Consider the following 19380-nt stretch of genomic DNA (forward strand, 5'->3'; position numbering starts at 1 on the left):
TGATCTTAATCTGTCCCGGCTAGAATTCATATAGCAGAGTGCGTGAGTTAGAGTTTCTAATAAAGGGGAAGTGTCCACGTCGCTGAAATGGCATCCTAGAAGTGACAGGGTCAGAGCAGGATCCCTGTCTAAACCAGGAGTGAGTGGCAATTCCGCCTTGACTGCAATACTGCGCTTTGGCCAAAGCACATTCTACTTACTGTAACATTTTAATTTTCACAAATATAGTTTCACACTTAGCCACAGACTATTTAAAAACACAGGACCAAAAGACAAATAGGCGTTATTATACACAATACAACCAAGTTTAAACTCAGCAATGCGGTAATTATATTACCTGTACAATTCAAGATAATAATGGGGAAAATCTGCTTTTTTAACAACTTAAAAAATTCACTTCTGCGAAGTCCAAATCAATCCTCTCTCCTCAACTGGGCGAACTGTACCTATTAGCCTGCAGGTGGAACTCAACATACTCAGTAGCAAGTGTAGAACATCCAGCAGGTTTCCAAGAAGAACTCAAGAGTCCTACCGCCCCATGTAGGAATAGTCACTCGCGGCCAGTTCAGAAGAAGGCCTGGCAGAGCCCCCTGGAGGGGGCAGAAAATTCAGAATTACAAGTTGCTGATGCAACATGTCCTCTGCAATGACTGACTGTGGGTTCTGGGGGTGAGGGTGGGGGATGTACGAAGAGCCAAACTCCAGGCTCCCTGCTCAGCTGGGCCACCTGGAGCGATCGTTAAATCGAACAAGAAATACACTAGAATTTTCATGTTTGGAAATGTGTAACTCGTGCTTTTTTGCCTAAACCAGCAAGGACATACATTTTAAAACAATTCTCCTCACAGATAAAGAAACCATATCGGTAATACTGAAGAATTACATCAAAAACTGAGTCAAAAAATGGATAAAGTACATATACACGGCCAAACTGTTTACAGAAAACTTTAGCAGTATATCACTTTATAAGTTTATCTCTGACTTTAAAAATCTGGGCAGGTATTCAGGAACCAAAAAAAAGTATATTGGAGTTTTAAAAAAATTTAAAAGCACTAAGATTTGAAAACTACTGTCTGAACATGGGTTTTCGAAACTAAGTTTTAGGCTCCAATGAGGATAAAAAGAATTCAGAAAGAGGGGGAGGGTGTGCATGCGTGTAGGTACCCCTTGTGTGAGGACAGGGATATGCACACGTCTGACTAACCGGAGTTTGGGGCGCCCAAGTGGCCCACACAAACAATACATGTATGTGCACACTTGTGTGTATAGTGAAAGGAAACACTCTACAAAGCCTAAGTTCACTCCTGAGCCACAGACACGTGAACTACTGGATAAAGGAGGCTGGTGACCAGAAACCAACCTACGAAAGCGAGCAACAGCGCTTGTGTGCCTGGCGGCGTGCACACCCACAAATGCATTCAGGTGAAGCAAGAGCTCCCTTCTAAGAAGGCGCATTTACCTTCCCCAGATCATAGCAAAACGGACCCCCCCCCCAAATTCCAAATTAAAAGACTGCTCTCACACAAAATAGTTAAAAACAAAAATGAACAAAACACCTCTCTCGCTGGTGTTGAAAGAAGTAAACGAGAGTTAAGTTTTAAGATCCTGCTTCTAACTAAATCCTCACTGAGATGCCAACTCAGAAGCTGACCGAGCACCTACATGGACCACAACAAATACCACAACATGGAACAGCGGCTTGCTGTGTGTCCCAAATACCACAGAACCAGACTATGGCCTAGGGAAACAAAAGTTATGCAAATGCGCAAGGAGTATGTACCACAGCTTGAAAAAGTAATGTAAACATAATGTTGCTTACCACAGAAAATACATCGCAAATTAGTGCTGTCCTGGGTAGCAGTAACCTTGCTCTGGGCTGCAACAGACACCTTGGTGTTAGAAGCTTCGAAGGACAAGGGGCCATCTGCAGAACTTCGCATAAACTAAAAGGTGCTTTGAAAAGGTCACAATGGATTTACACAGACTTCCTATCTAAATCCTCATTCTGGAAGCTCTGCAATTTAATAAAAACGTATCCTCTTTAACATCGGCTTTAAAAACTGTTAGGTGTCATCTTATTTGTGGAAAATCCTTGTAAGCCACAGTTCAGATGATGCTCTTATAGCTTAATTATTTCCTGAGTTATACAATCAGAGAGTGCAATCGATTTCTGTATTACAGTTACATTTTTCAAAAGTAAATGAAGCTGAGGTACAGGAAATCAAGATCTATGGCCATTAGAGTTAATTTCTCGATATCTACCCTCTTTTAGTATTGCTGACACAGGAGAATTTGCAGCTGAAAAAAAACTTAGGGGAAATAAGATTAACTTAAGAGAAATACTCATTTCTACTAGTTGAAGACCACAGTCATTTTAAACAGCCTATAGCAATTAAAGTGTTTTCTATTCACTGATGTAAAATAAGAATATCTTCACTTGGTTTTCACATGGAAAAAGAGCAAAACTATTCATTGTTTTACCAAGCCACTTATTACTGTTCCTTTTTTCCCCTCCATATATGCACACATATTTGACAAGTTATCTTATTAAAACATGTGGCCACATAAAATAGGCATTTAGTATTTAGGCTACCTTCATTAAAATTGACCTTCAGCACAAACGAAGTAAACTCTTTTACGAGACAGAACTCAATGAGAAGAAGGGATACCTGATGGAAAGGGAAAGGGCTTTTAACAAAGTCAAGGTGACTCAAAACTGGGATAGAAAAACAAAATTAGATTTTTTTTTTTAGTATTCCATTAGTGACACTCAAAACTTCACTGCAATAATTTTCTGTAAAACCCTAAAGAAGTCCTTTCCACCACGATCAGGATCTTCTTCTTCCATTGGCATCAACCAGAAACTGCGAGCAGGTTAGAAATGTGTCGGCTTCGAAGGGCCACACAGAGGCAAACGACAGCATTTTCGATTTCCTCCAAAACTGTATGCTTCAAGTAACAGCATTTATGCTGAATAAAGTTTGCAGAGAGTCAGAACCAAACCAATCAATACTTAACGAACACACACTGAAAATGGTAATAAATCTTAAAATTCAAGATCTTTAATCATATTTAGAAATTAGGTTGAATATAGTCCAATAAAGTATAAATCTTGTTTTGAAAATATATTCAGCAGATATTTTTAAACACAAACAAAATAAAGATTGATAAACGCCCCCTTTGCTAAGTACGTACTTCCAACCATCCAGTCTATTAAAGTTGCATGCACAATATTTACAGTAATGACATAAAAAAGACCACAGACATACATATAAAATGTCCACCAAGCTAATTAGATCATTCCAAAGGAGATAAACAATTTAGAAATGTTTTAATCATTATATTTTAAGTTTAAACTTCAAAGAACTCTGTCTTACCAGTGTCTGTAAATGACTTTTGTAAAGCCTTTATTGAATAAAACATGTCTAGTCTTCAGGTTTTACCCTTCGGTTCCTTTAATGCATTTTTAAGGGAGGGGGGAACAGAAGGCAAATATAAACACTTACAAGAAAAACCTGAGAAATTATCTCGTCTCTGACAACAAAGAAACAACCACGATCGATTACCAATCATTGTGGCAAAAAATCATCTGACCATTGTCAGAATGCAGGTAAACCATTGTTACTGCATGAGACAAAACACTTTTGACCAAAAACTCCCAATCTTGTCACAGTTTAAAGTACGATGCCCCATTCTTGCACTGGGTTATCTTTAAGCACCTTCTTCTTTCTAATGACTTCTACTTCTTACCATCACGTAAAAGAAATACTGATCTAAATTCTGATACAGATGCTTGAATTCTACTGCAGTTTGCATTTCCCAAAGACACTAAATTATTCATTCCATTATATGCATACAGCTAACAGCATTTCCTGCTTAATACTGATGCTATTAACTCTTTATGCACTCAGCCAGGGGAAGAGGCTGGAATATGGGGGGGAAACCTTCCCTGTCCAGATTGAGTGAATTCAACAAAATGATGACTACAGCATAGTTTCAGTACACGCATCGACAGTCCACATAGCTCATACTTTACCTATCAAAGGTCATTTCTCTTAGCCATGTTAAAACAGGCTTAGGACCAAGATAAAATGGGATGGGCCCTGGTGAAAAGCATGAACTACGTATCAAAAACAAGCAAAATGTAACATTCATTTAGACTTAAAGGGAAGAAAACTGGCCATGGCCATCAGCTACTCTAACCCTGAGATAGTCCTGTCACGGCTGTCCATTTATTTCTAATGTAGTGTGTAAAACTGCTATTCCTCAGGCGTCTCCCTGCCATTCAACATTCTTCACCATTAACGGTTCTGTATGAGCAGGGAAATGCAGAAACCTTGAGTAACATATTAACAGCAGAAAATGAAGGCTGTTTAGACTTGATCAGCATTACTATATTTTATTGCTACATATAACTACCCTGTATACCCTCAGCATTCGTGTTTCAAACATCAGAGGTTTCCACTACTAGCGGTTGGTCCCAAGGCAATTTATAATGCGGATGGTAGGCATCTCAGCATTTTTTCTGAGGATGAAATGAGGTAATGTTTGCTCAAAGCTGGATGTAATTTGATTTGCACTCTAGAAAGCTGGTCTGTTCAGTGAGCACAGCATCGGCATCCAAGTTAGCAGCGTTCACACTTTTCACGGTCAATAAGGCCCCCCAGGTATGACCCCCATGGTTGCAGAGTTCTACCACATGCATTTACGAGAGAGAATGAGAGCAAACGCATTGTTTATTCTAAGGCAGCTGGAGTGGACCGGAGGGAGACACTGCAGTGGTCTGGTTGCCTGCGTTCAAAAACACAGGTACTATGGGCGAGCAAACCGGTGCAGTCACTAAGGAAAGCAAGCAGTATGGAGGTTCCTCCAAAAATAAAAATAGAACTACCACATGACCTAGCAATCCCGCCCCTGGGTGCCTATCCAAAGGAAACGAAACCAGAATCTCAAAGAGACATCTGCAGCCCCAGGTTCACTGCAGCATCATTCACATAGTCGAGACACTGAAAGAACCTAAGTGCCCTTCGACACAGGGATGAAAAGGAGACAGATGCACATACACAGATGTATACAGATCTAGATAGAGATCTACAGGGTCCGGCACAAAGAACACCCCTTCTTTTAATTACAAAATCTTTTCTTACAAAATCATAAGCATGCAATTCTGTGACCTAACAATAGGACACTCAAGCACGCCATAGGACATTTTAGGTGAAATGTCCAAATTAAAACTATAAATTATGACACCCGTATCATTACCTGCCAACCACGCCCAAGCAGGTCTTACTTTCTGCCGGACCCTGTACACCCTCAGTCCTTACATGTGCGGTCCGGTAGAGACAGGAAGGAAATTAGTGGCTGCCAGGAGCAGGGAGGTATGGAGGAATTGCAAAGGGGGGCGGTGAGAGGGGGGAGTTATGATGGCTTAAGGACTCGGGGTCTCTTTTCAGCACGACGACAATGTTCACAAACTGGTTGTGGTGGTAACTGCACAACCCTGTGAATACACTCAAAACCACGGAGTCGTGCCCTTCGAACGGGTGAACTGCATGGTGTGTGAAGACAATGAGGCCGCTAAAAAAAAAAATGCAGTGTTGTGTTCTCCGGCTCAGCACTGACTACAACACAACGTGGAAAACATCTCAGTGCCTATCACTTTTCCGTTAATCTCTGGGTGGTAGGGTTTCAGGTAATTTTACTTTCTTCTTTATGCTCTTCTGTACTGCTGACATTTTTACAATAAGCAGACTCAGGATATAAAAAAGCTTATTCTCATTTGAAAAACAAAGAGCTGTGCTGGAAATCAGAGGTCTTGTCCAGCGCCCTAACTGGCTCTAGTTTCTGACAAGAGAACTGAATGTGAACAACGAAGAAAAGTGACTCCGCTGATAAGACCAACCTGACCCGAGCGAGCGTATGCACGGCCCGCAGAGGCGGGACCTGGACGCCCTTCCCAAACCCTAGAGCCGGTCTGGGAAGGCACATGGCAGGTCCTGCCACCAGGCTGGCTTGTCAGCAGGAGTCGAACCAAAGGCACTGCTTGGGTCACGACTCTGACTGCATCTCCATTCAGGAGCGTCCATCGGAAACCAGGGCTGCCCTAGTTAAACGGGACGGCGGCCGCGTCTCCATGGGAACCCCGGTGCCCTTGCTCCTCTCCTTTCTCTGCACAGCGGCTCCTGGCACTTCATCGGGCAAACCAGGACGCAACTTCTCTCTCTCAGACAGCAGTGTCCAAATTTACTTCTTAAAACTCAAAAGTACCTAAAATTTTATAATAAAATAGTTTTTTAAAAATAGTTCTGTTGAAAACATAAAAAATTTAAGCTGGGTTTGTTCACATTCATGAGTTGATGAGATGAAATTACATTAAGTAAAGTTATTGGTGTGGGCTGTCAGCAAGAACATTAAAATACATTTGTTCTGCAAAGTAAGCATCATTAACTTTGGGCTCTGAAATGTAATTATATCCCTAACAAAATGTATTTTATTTTACTGTCCTTTAAAAAAAATACAGTCTCAGAATTAGTAGGTCATACTTTTGGTATGCAAAGTCACACATGAGTGGACGTTGTTTAGATGAAACATCCGAATATTCAGACAAACGTAAAAAACTTTACAAGTATCACATTTCCGCTCTTAGGACTCAACAAATGTTACTCCATAAAGTACTTCTTTTTCAGGAAAACTGTGCACAAAATACTTATTGACATATTTTAAATAATATTTGTAGTATTTTGGTTCAATCTGTAGGATTCTATTATTGCACTTTCTTCATTAGACATTTTCCATGTTAAATCTTGGTCTTTTACTTACTCTCCCTTTAAAAATAAAAGATACAGAAGTAACAGCAATTCACTGTTACATAAAAACAGACAAAATGGGAGAAGAAAGAAGAAAACTTCAATACCAGCAAGAGCCTAAAGGAAACACATTTTGAAACCCCAACACCAGCTGGCAGAGACTCGGGGTCTTTCTAATGTACTGTGTGACTGCTGAATTATTGCTTTATATTATCTATTTAGAGTCAGTTATCTGCCTCACTGGACTTCAAGTGAGCGTAGTGCTTGGCATATACTAGGTAACTAATACAATCTTTAACACTGAATTGGGGTTTTACAGAGTTGATGCAACTTAAACAGAACTCATTAAAGGTGTATCATGTGCTAGCTGTATACAAAGTAGCTTTACATTTATCGATCCACCTAAATAATGCAAATGGAGAATAAATATGAGAATGAATGACTCTGTGTATAATTTTACAATAAAGGGGCAGGAAAAAAAATACACAACCAGAAATACTTGAACAGAAGAAAATGAAACTACCTTGCTAAAAAAAAATAACCTGTATGTTGTTGGGAAAGTGGGAGTTCCTGTACAGCCAAATTCAGTACAATGTCTAGATCTGAAGTTTTTAATGGACTATGAAGTTGGGATCCCACAAGCTTCCAGGAAAGAAACGAACTCTTTAAAAGAAAGCGAGAAAGAGGTCTGGTCCACAGGCAATTCTCGGAATGCGGAAATCCAGGAGAAGGCAAATTCTCTCCCCAGGCCTTACAACCAAGAAACATCAGAGGGCAGGCCACAAGAGCACCGTGACAGGTGCGTGACTTCAGAAAGCAGGGCACGTCTTTCGAATGGCAATCTGGCGGTGTCTCCGCTGGGAACAACACACTACGCTTGTTTTTAAGCAAGTCAAGACTATAAGCCGGCTGCAGGGATCATATACCACCCCTCTTTGCAGAAAAATAAAATGCACAAAAAAATACAGGTGGAAAGTTTTAAATAACGCTAGCTTCAATTCACACTTTAATGAATAAAAGGATAAATTTTGGCAGAGAAATAATTGCTGAGCCTACTGACAATGTGGAAATATCCTGGAGCCCTGAAAACTCAGCTCTTGTCTGGAATGTGATACTTGAAAATAAAACTGTGCTACCCAAACTGTGCAAAAATACCTATTTAAGAGGGGAAAATATAATTCAAGCTGATTTACCAAAAGAATAGTATCCCTTTGTGGCAGTAAAATAGTTATGGCTTCCTAAGAACAAAATTCTAAAGATTCAAACATCTGTTCATGTAAATAACACTATAAATTACTGCTGCATTAAACAGACTCAAGGGCTGTTTATGTATCACATCTCGGTCCAGTTAATAAGACTGTATGCAATATTAAATATATATATATATATATATATATATATATATATTTATGTGTCTTCTAGCCTTGAGCAGAGACACTTTGAATAATTTGATCTTTATTTTGCAAATAAAATCCACTAGTGTCCCCATATTAGCATTGTCACTAACTTTGGTTCTGCCAAATTCCTTACACAGTCCAGAAACGAACAGTTTAAAGTGATAAAAGTCAGTCCCAGAGCAGTGGAAGAAGGAAAGAACAGTGCAAGGACCTGCATGCAGGAGAGGCTGTTTACTTGATGCCTCCAGAGTCCAGAAGGACCAGCTCAGGAAGGAGCCAGAAGCCACACTGAGGAGCCTGTCCTTTATCCTGCGAGTACCGGAAAGCCACCGCGAAATCACCTGGTACACACAAAGCAGGTACGCAGACATCCACCCTGCCTCCTACCAGTGTGACGTCCACCCCAAGGAGACGAGAGCCCCATTCCTGGGAATTAATGTCACTCATCTAGTCAGTATCTTCCAATTGGCTTAAGGAAATTTTAAATTGATGGGCACCAGTACCTACTAATTTGCGTTTAGTATAGTGTGATCACAGTTAAGATCAGGTCAGTATTTGCCCAGGCAACTGCAAAATAAAAATGTATTTCTTTCTACACGAATGGCATTGTCATCGCCAAATACCCCTGAAAGTTTCCAGGAAACGGAGGTCACTTGTTTCTACCATGATCACCTTCGAAATTAGACAAGTCCCCAGAAATAGCAGGTCTACCTTGTAAGAGTTATTTTCAGTGCCTTCACATGAGTAGCGTGCTATGTTTGCTGATCTGACTTCTCATTTCCACTCTGCGGCATTCATGGTGCTTACGCTGTCTGTGTGTTTTTGACCATGTCTTATTTTCTCTGCACATTCAACAGAGCCTCAGGATCAACGATTCTGAATTACTCATTTTTGTTTCTCTCGTAGCATGCAACACAGTACCTTAAATTTAGTTCACTGTGGTTTTCTTCTTTTAGATTATGAGACCAACTAGCTCTTAGGAATTTTTTCAATGGATTTTAGGAAACAAGTCCCAACATTCTTTACGTATAAAATACTGATTTCAAAGATACCACTATTTAATACCATCTTCAAAAGCCTGACAAGAATTTCTCTATGTTGCCCAGCTCATAAACCAGGAACGGCCAGTGTTAGCTCAGAGGCGCGGCACCAGTGTGCACACGCTCTTTGCTGAATCCAAACGAAGACGACCCATCACGCTTGGCCTCCGGTGGCTGCCTTTTCAAACAGCACCAGCGTTCTGGTACCACTTTCCTCACGTCACTGCACTGGCTCAAAACCGTACACTGTACCTCTATGGCCCATTGCTCTGCAGGTCCACAACAGAAGAATCCTTCAGGGCAGGGTTTCAGCCTAATGTCCCCTTGCATACAGAGGTACTCAAATGATAGATGAATTCATGAATTTTCTTGGGGGGGGGAGCGGGGAACATAACAAAATATGTCTTTAATGAGCAGTAAAGACAAAAAAGAGGGCAGAAAAAATTTCAAGTCTCTCTACTATTTTTATTCCTCTATGTAAGTTAGGCTGCACGGCAGAATTTTCTTTGCATCTTTAAACATTAGCATTCAAAAATAACAGTTTATGGTTTAGTAATACGAATGTCTTTATCTCGTTTAATTCCCACAATGACTTCCTCACACGGGCATTCTCGTGATCCATGTTTTACACCCAACACAGCGGTTCAGGTTCAGAGAAGGCGACCTGCCACGGGGCGGGGGGACAAGACTGGAGTCTCCGGACTCCACGGTTTTAAGTTCCTTCCACTGAGTCACAATCAGGACCTTAATTTCACTCCGAAACATAAAACAGAAAGTAGACGGAAGTTCGTCTCTTTCCTCCTTTCTCACCCTGAACTGACTTCCCCGAAAAGCCTCCTGAAGCACGCTCTGAAGATCCTGAATTGAAAAGCAGATTAACAGAAAAAAATGGCCTGAAGGTGGGAAGACCCAACCCCAGCTGGGCCCTCCTTGCTAGGCAGGTGCAACTGGAAGAAGTCCCATCTCACCACGTCAATCTTCCTGACTGGACGCTGGGAGTGACAGCCCTCACAAGCTGACCTCACGTGACTGTGAAGGTTGTGAGTTTGTAAATGAGGAAGACAGGGGAAGCGGCAAGCTCGAGAGTGAAGCACCCACAGAAAGACTCTCCCGCCCCCGCTCCCAAAGCTGTTTAAAAATGTTACTTCCCCAGTGAGATCAGTTGACTTAGGAAAGCTCAAAGCCAAAGACACTGTCCATGGTTACCTTTGGGACCCTTCGTGATCCAAATTCATGTGATGTTATTATTATGTAGGGTTACACATATTGAAAGTACTAATGAAGTGCCCCAAAAGTGCTGCGTCTAGAATCAAAGGTGTTATGCCTGCCCAACATTCCCATTCTCTCCCTCTCCATCTCTGGCTGGTACAACCGTCTTCACTGGTGGCCCAAAACGATACATCTCCTCTCCTCCTCCTGGTCTGTCCCATACATCCCACTGAACTATGGAAAGAGAACGAACTGCAACACCAGATCTGGGCACAGATGCCAGCTATGCCACCGTCTAGCTGTGGGCCCTTGGGCAAGTCCAAGGACCTTCTTCTATAAGCCCCACTCACATCTCTAAAACAAAGAAAATACCACCAACATCATACAGTTGGTATAAAGATGATCGGTAACATATGCGCCCAATTAGGAACAGAGCAGATATTCGTGCCTCAGAGGTGCGTTAACAACTAAATGAGAACATGAGTTGAAGGCCAAGAACAATGGCTTGGCAGGTAGAGTAGGCACTAAATAAAAGTTTGTCATGTCCTTCTCACTTTTTTTTTAATATTTTATTTATTTTTAGAGAGAGGGAAAGAGAGGGAGAAAAACATCCAGGGACCTGGCCTGAAACCCAGGCATGTGCCCTGACCTGGAATTGAACTGGTGACCTTTCGGTTCGCAAGAGGATGCCCAACCAACTGAGCCACACCAGTCAGGGCCTCTTCACTCTGTTCCTTTCCTCTTTATTCTGTGTCATTTCAGGCCTCATCTTTCTCACCAACGTTATCACCAGTGTCCTAAACCGATCTCCATACCCATCAATCCACTGCATTTGGTCTAAAGCACAAACCTGATTACTCCCATCAAACATTTACTCAGCACCCTTCAATGCCTGGACCACCAACCCACATAACACGCACACTTCTCGGCAAGAATGCAAGGTCCTTCCCAACCTTTCCAGCCTGATTTCTTAGGATTTCCCTCTCCCCACGCATATTCTCATGCCCCCGCCCCTCCACAGTCCATCTGCTGTTTGCCAACTGCTCTCAGGCCTCCACACCTACCCAGAGTGTTCTCATTCAAAATATAGCTCAACCATCATCTCTTCTTTGGAAATCTCCTTAACCCTGGAATTTTCTGTAGTATTCCAAAGGCACGCGTCACTCACAACATTTCCCAAACTGTACTCTAATTTTGCTGGCCTTGTTTCTAGTAGCTCCCGCCCAACTACGACATCCTGGAAGGCAGAGAACAGGCTGCCTTATCACACGCGTGTGCCTCCCAGTGCCCAGCACGGCCTCTCCGCTCAAAGCAGGGTTGGTTCCTGCAACAAAACCTTAACACTGCTCTCCCGCATGCACGCAGTCTGGAAAGTGAGAGTGTCACTACGAACGCAAGGTATTTCTAGAAACTTTTTGAGATTTCTTAAAATCCAATTAATTTTTTTTTAAATCTCAAAAAGATTAAAAATGCTGAGATAAAATTTATACAAATGCTCACATGAGAAGGTATATCTGGCCAAAGTATCAGTAAGAAAAAAATAAATGAATGGAATCTCAATATTTATTTATAAAGCCTAAAGAAAATTTCAAACATGAGGGTATCTTTGACTATGTTCTCATTTTCAATAGATATTTTTAGAGCAAGAGCAGTTTTACCAGTGGCAAAATACTAAGGTTTTCCTCGCACAAAGAGGAAACCTCAGCAGAACACAAGCACTAGAATAATCTTACTGGCTAGGCATATGATTTTCCTTATAAAAATACACTTAAAATTATTTTCTATTTTCAAATGACTTAAACATTTTTCAAAATGAACCATTGTGTAAATTTACCTCTGCCAATCATCGCAAGGACTGACTTTATATTTTATATAATTCATAACTATTATCTGCAAAATTGCTATATAGGTACTTGATAAAGAATACAGAAATACAAAATATCAGTCTGAATAATGCATTTTCAATGCATCTGTTTAAAATCAAGTCCATTTCCATTTGACAGCTGAGAGAAACTGTAGCATTTGGAATAAAAGGAAGAACACTATTTTCAACTCTTTTCAAAAATGTTACATGTGATTTGTGTTTTTTAAATTCCAAATATAACTCACTGTATTTAGCACCTCCTGTACTTTCCAGTATATTAGATAATTGCACAAAGTTAAAACAAAATAAAGGAAAACATTTCTGCCACCCACCCTTTTCCTAAGAAATGGATATATTAAACACATATAGAGCACCTTGTAAAGGTCAGCATGATGAGCCCCAAAGAAAGCTATTTTTGCTCATTTTAAAAATTTTGTTTGAGGATTTAGAGGACTTAGAGAGCAAGGGAGAGAGGAAGGGAGAATTGTGTAATTACTGGTTTCGGTACAAAAGATAAGTTAGTAATTTTCGAATCCTGCGCTGGAGGACCACGTACATGCCTCGGCAGCCACGGGCTCCCAAGCCCCCACACCCATTAGACAAGCTCCATGTTTTTGGTCTGTTTATGCGTTGGGTCTCCAAAAAATAACTGTCTGAGCAAGGGCATCCATGACTTTAAAAAGTCTGACAATCAGTAAGAAGGGTTCACCAGTATTCGACGTGTAATACTGACATTAACACCTAATAGAACAAAAAACAGAGCATTCATGAGAGAACATGCTTAAAAAAAAAAACCACCATAAAACACCCTGGCTGGTGTGGCTCAGTGGATTGAGCGCCGGCCTGCAAAAACCAAAGGGACGCCAGTTCGATTCCCAGTCAGGGCATATGCCTAGGTTGCAGGCCAGGTCCCCAATTGCGGGTGTGAGAAACCGATCTATGTATCTCTCACACACTGATGCTTCTCTACTTCTCTTTCTCCCTCCCTTCCCCTCTCTGAAAATAAATAAAATATTTTTTAAAAAATATTAAAAAATGTTAAGACATTAAGTAGGGAAAACTAGTATCAGTAGTTGCTTTACCTTTATGAATAAATTTGTTTCTTTTGCCTTTGATCAGAGACTTACTGGGTACATTGTTTAGGGAAGAGACACACAGATTAACTTTTTCCAACTTGGTTTTGGCAGAAAGACAATGGTCGGTTTTAGCAAGAAACTGGCTGTGAACCCAAAGGGAACGGTGGCGGAAGGGAAAGATGTTGAAGATGAGGGGCGACACCGCTGGGTGTGTTTGTCTGGGTGGATGGAGGGGGCCTGCGACACAAACCCGGGCAGGGGACATGCCTATCCTACTTTGGTGGAGATTTACAGAAAAAAATTAAGTCCTTTCCCAGGGATGCTTCTGATTCTTAGCATCTACTTCCTCCCATGCCTCCACTTCCACACCAATCAACAGCATCAAAAATCAGAAGTTACTGTTAAATTACAGTGAGTTATGAAAAGTCCTTTTCTACACAAATCAGACTTTGAAAAACACCAACCATTTTATGTGCTTTGTTTTCTCTGATGAGAAAGCTACAGACCCAAAAGCGTCGTTGCCAATGACAGGGGCACCATGCAAGCAGAGGACAGGATGGGCAGACTTCTTCCCCCTTCTCTCTCTCTCTCAGCCCGTGGTATTACAGGTTGAGGTTGTGACAGAGAAGAGAAGAAAGTTTCAAAATCGTCTAAGAAGGATCTACTACATTGCTCTGCCTTTCCAAAATGCTTGTGTAAACGAGGGCCGATTTTCTCACTTGCCAAACTTTTTATAATGTGGGAATTACAGAGAACGTAACTGAGTCTCTCCATATTAGGACTCATTAATTTCAAAAGATTAACATGAGGAAAAAAACAGTAATTAGCTTTACATTTTGAAAGCAAACTGTATGACTACACACTGATTAAAACAAATGCTTTCCACTTGGTTAAAAAAAAAAACTGGCAACAAGGTAACAATTTTAACTTTAAATTAGTAACATTTAGCTCCTAATATCAGTAAATACTCTTTTGAAGATTTAGAAATTAAAATTTTAGTTTGTTCCAAATACGGAGAGGCCAAATATGACTGTCATACATATACTGTCTAAACTTTGGTCCTTTAATTACCCTTTAACTATTTTACTGTGTAGCTGACCCATTTAATAAGATATTAAGAACCGCGACTCTAGCTCCTTTCCTACAGTAAAACTGCGCTGAAGGAAAGGCGATTCTGCACCTACAACAGAATGCCGAGAACACTGAGTCTGCAAGGTAAGCGCAGTGACTCAGACAACCCGCATTCAAGACTGCGCACACGCAGACTTCTCCATGCTGTTTCCTGGACTTAAGTGACAAACCAGGAGAAGTGCTATTGGTTTGTTTTCTCAAAATAGATAAGCCAGGAGAGCCATGTACAAATTAGTTATACAGGTATTAGTTTCCTCAAAGGAGATCTAATGCAAACCACCTTTAGGCATAATACTTAGTTTCCACCCAGATTCCAAAATGTCTTCTTGCTCTGAAATTCACATTTGAAATAAACTAAAACATGGAGGTGTTTCAATCCTTTTTACAATAAGGGGCAGAATAAATAAAATTTAATTTATCTGCAGTAGGTTTTGAAATTCTAAACCTTCGACAAAATATCAAATCTTAATTTGACTACGTAAGTCTTTTCTCTTAAGATATATAAATTTTGCTTATAGAACATTTATATCATATGGATCACTACTAAATATACAACAAAGTCAAATCACATTTTGTATTGTTTTATATATGAACATTTATTTTCCGAGTATAAAAACATATCTCCCCAAAGAGGTAACAAATACATTGGCGCATTTCTTCTTCTGTTTTTTAAACAAAACAAAACAAAAAAAAAAGAGAGCTCATCTCTGACACATACAGAGCCTTAAATTCCGACGGGTTTTTAAGTGAATTATTTCTACATTGCTGTCTAACCAATATGCTGTGTCGGGGAGATGCAATTCACAGCTTGTACCACCTGAGGGCACTACTAAAATCTTGAAACAACTTTTAGAATCAATTTTTCATCTTACTAGGATGAAGGAGACCTAGTCCTACTTGAGGTTCCAGGCCTTGGTAGTGGCTTAAAAAACATGTTTCAGAAACCGTGTTTCTTCATAAAATCTGAGATGAAGATGAATGTACATATAATTTCTATCCACTGCATATTCTCTGGGCCTCACATCCTTGCAACAGAAGTTGAGGTTCTAGAGCAGGATGAACAGACCCTACATGACTCCCAACGGGAGTGTCTGAAAATTACTGATGAACCCATCTCCTACGACTACCCTGACACACTCCATGTTTACATCAACAGAGAGAAGTTCACACTTGTGCAGAGAATAACAAATTCAAGAATTACTTCAGATACACAGATGACTTAAAAGCTGGTCAGAGAAGATTTGTTTTCACTTAGACATGGCACTTCGGTTCAAGGACACAAGCCAACCACAGGCACCTCACCTGTTTCCTGTGAATTCAACACTTCTAAGGCATGCATCATGGCACTTGCAAAGACATTGGCATCCTCTTTGCTGCCGAAGTTGAGACCATACACCTGTCTAGCATCTCGCCACTGGTGGAAGGTCTGTGTAGCTTGATTGTATTTCAACCCTTTAGGAATGGCACAATTTATCACCACCTGAAAGACAACAATTCTTTGTAAAGTCCAGCTAGTAACTGGCAAGGTCAACGAAGTCAACAAATCCTGATTGAACAGATAGAGAGTCATGCATTCACTCAATCTGTTCTGGGAAGACCTTGGCAAAAAATGGTTAAAACAGTTGTCTGGGGCAAAATCAGTCCGCAGAAATAACAGTCTGATTGATGGCAGTTAAGCTGTCGGATGGTTACAAAGATCTGGCCTTAAAAGAGTAAATCAGAAAAACAAAGGAAAATATATACCCCTCATTAAATATATTTTAAGATGTTTCCTGAAGTATTATAAAATCACAAAGTGTATAAAACTTAAGCATGTGGCCTGGCCAGGTGGCTCAGTTGCTTGGAGCACCATCCCGTACACCAGAAGGTGGCGGGTTCAATTCCCCGTCAGGGCACATACCGAGGTTGCGGGTTCAATCACTGGTCAGGGTATGAGCAAGAGATAACCAATCAATGTTTCTCTCTCACATGGACGTTTCTTTCTCTTCCCACCCCTTCTGTCTCTGAAATCAATAAACGTATCCTCAGGTGAGGATTAAAAACCTTTTCTTTTTAAATTTTAAGCATGCATCTCAGTGAACATTCCCATGTGGCCAAACTCCTGATCAAGAAACAGCACATCATTCTTCTAAGTATATTTTAAACCCCATACAGCACCATCTTTAGTTTTACACAGTCGGTGATCACTGAAGATCAATATTTATGCTTCCTGTTGCTTTTTATTCTTTCTGCCCTCTTCGAGCACTTGTTGGAACCATTTTTGACCTTGAAGAATTTCTCCCAGTGCAGACCTGGTGGTAAATTCCCTCCATTTTTGTCTGTCAGAAAATATCATCATTTCACCTTCATCTTTTACGGATATTTTTATGGAATTTTAAGTGGGCACTCACTTCTGACAGCCCTCTGAAGTCCATGGCCTTCTAGCTCGTGTTTCTATTGAGACACCAGGTGGCAGTTTCTTGTTCTTCTTTACAGTCGTCTTATTTTCAATGACTGCCCAAGGGTTCCACCTTGGTATTTAGTTTACAGTGGTTTTAACACGATGAATCTAGATACGGTTTTCTTTGTATTTACCCCACTCAAGGTTTATAGAATTTCTCAAGTGATATTCTTTCATCACTTCTGAAAATTCTTGTTCATTATCTTTTAAATTATTATTCTGCCCCATTCTCCTCTCTCCTCTGGGACTCTAATTAAACAGATGCTACACTCTTTTTACTGTATTCCCTATATTTAAGCTCTTTTTATATTACATTTTTCTCTCTCAGAATATCTTAGCTTCAGTCTGAACATTTTTTCTGATGTGTATGTGTGTGTAGATATTCCAGTTTACTAATTCTTTTTAGCTGTTTCTAAATTGTTATAAAACCCATCTCTGAGCTGTTAATAGCAGTTATTTATTTCATTGTTCAGTTCTTTAAATCCCATTTGGTTCTTTTTTCAAGTATCCAGTTCTCAGCTAAAACACTCCATCTTGTCTTGTGTTTCCTTGAATATATTAAGCAGAGTTATTTTGAAGTCACTTTCTGATGGCTCCATTAACTGGACTCCCACTGGGTCTGTCACTATTCCTCGTCCCCTCGGACGCCTGGGTACTCTGAGTGCCAGGCACTGCATTTGCACAAACACGAGGACCTTCTGAGGCCTGTGGTGAGTGAAAATTTCCATTTGCTTCTGGCAAACAGCAGGGAAACTAACAGTCTTAAGTCACCTTCACTGGAAAGTGACTGAAATGAATGAATGAGGGTCAAACTTCTCCCCAGCATCTGGGATTTCTAGGCCCCAAACCGTGGGCTGGGGGATTACCAAGGTAACCGTCCCTCATCAGCAGGGCCAGACTTTCGAGTCTTGCCATGACTCCCTCCAACACCTGCTTAGCTTCTCAGCCTCCTCTTTCAAAACCGGCCCACGCCTCTAGCAAACGCAGGTCCAAAGCTGGGTTCTCATCTATGGTTCTTTCTTTCAGGTCACAAAGACTCACTATTGTCTTTCTTTCCTCACATGCTTAACAAACATCCCCTTCCTTTACTGCACCCTTCTGTCAAGGCCGGGAACCCTAGGGTGCTTGTGAGCCCTTACCACTTCAAGTGCCCGCAACATAATGAGCACTTAAAACACGCAGAAAAATGGAATGTTTTAATGTGTGTTTATGTAATTTGTACATGCTCCGTCCTACAAATAAATGATGGGTGATTTTTGTAATGGCTCTTACGATAAAAAGCTTAGATGTCGTTTGATAAATTATAACAACATGTTTCTACTTGGAAAAGACTGATAACCATTAACAAATGTAACAAGGTACTCTGGAGTGAGAGGAAACCAATTTTTATTAGACGTATTCATAGTACATTATCATTTCTTTTACTTTAGTATTTTTATAAAATTGCATTTTCTAATTGTTTATTGCTAGTTATACAAAAATGCTACTGAGTTTTACATACTGATCTTGTACCCAGCAACCCTGCAGAACGATCTTGTTAGTTGTAATATTTTATCTTTGTACACTCCTGGGATGTTCTTGGAGACAACTACATCACCAACGAATTAAAATCAGCTGTTTCTGCCTTTTCAAACCTTATAGCTTCTCTTTCTTTATCTTCATACCACTAAGTTACCTCCTCTGCAATGCTAAATGAAAGTGATTAAAGCCGAAATCCTCAACTTATTCCCGAGTTTAATGGAAATTCTCCCAGCACTGCACTGTCCTGTAGTGTTCGCTGAATGTTCCTATCAGTCATCCTTATCAGCTTAAGAAAATTCATTTTCAAACGTGCTGAGAACTACTACCTACAGATTTCAGTTTTATCAAAAGCTTTTTCCGAATTTCATTTCTTGTAGGTTTTCTCCCAATTACAATACTAGGTTATCTAATGTTAAACTACCCTTATATTGCTGAGAGAGACAGATAAACCCTATCTGGTCCAGAGGTGGTCTTTTCCTTTTTCGTATACTTTGCTGAATTTGGTCTGCTAATATTTTATTGACGACTTCTATGTCAATGTTTGTAAGTGAGACTGGCTTATAATTTCCCTCTCTCAAACCGTTCTGTTTTAGACATCAAAATTGTACAAGCCTCATAAAATACTATTCTTTAAAATAATCTGTCTATAACAGGTAGTGTTTTGAAGATTTTTTTTTACATTTTGATTATAAATGTTCTGGACTGACTCCCTCTATTTTATAAAATTTTAGGTAGATCATTAACTATTGATATATTTTATGATTATAGGTCTATTAAGTTCTACATTTCTGCCAGTTTTGGCAAATCATATTTTTCTACAAAATGGCCCACTTACTGGCATAAAGTTACTCACAATTTTATGGTATAGTAATTTATTTTCATACTATATCGATATC

At 40.2% G+C, this 19380-nt stretch overlaps 1 protein-coding gene across 6 annotated transcripts in view; it reads right to left on the minus strand.

Annotated features, from left to right (window-relative positions):
• Positions 1 to 19380, minus strand: part of ENAH (ENAH actin regulator) — a 102347-nt gene that overhangs the window by 31494 nt on the left and 51473 nt on the right. For all 6 annotated transcript variants that reach the window (XM_053912628.2, XM_053912630.2, XM_045184421.2 and 3 more), the window contains one exon: positions 15826 to 16003. In XM_053912628.2, the coding sequence (XP_053768603.1) occupies positions 15826 to 16003 (178 nt within the window). The remainder of the gene's footprint in view (positions 1 to 15825; positions 16004 to 19380) is intronic.

Source organism: Desmodus rotundus, chromosome 10, assembly GCF_022682495.2.
Source record: "Desmodus rotundus isolate HL8 chromosome 10, HLdesRot8A.1, whole genome shotgun sequence".
In the NCBI taxonomy this organism is placed as follows: Eukaryota; Metazoa; Chordata; class Mammalia; order Chiroptera; family Phyllostomidae; genus Desmodus; species Desmodus rotundus.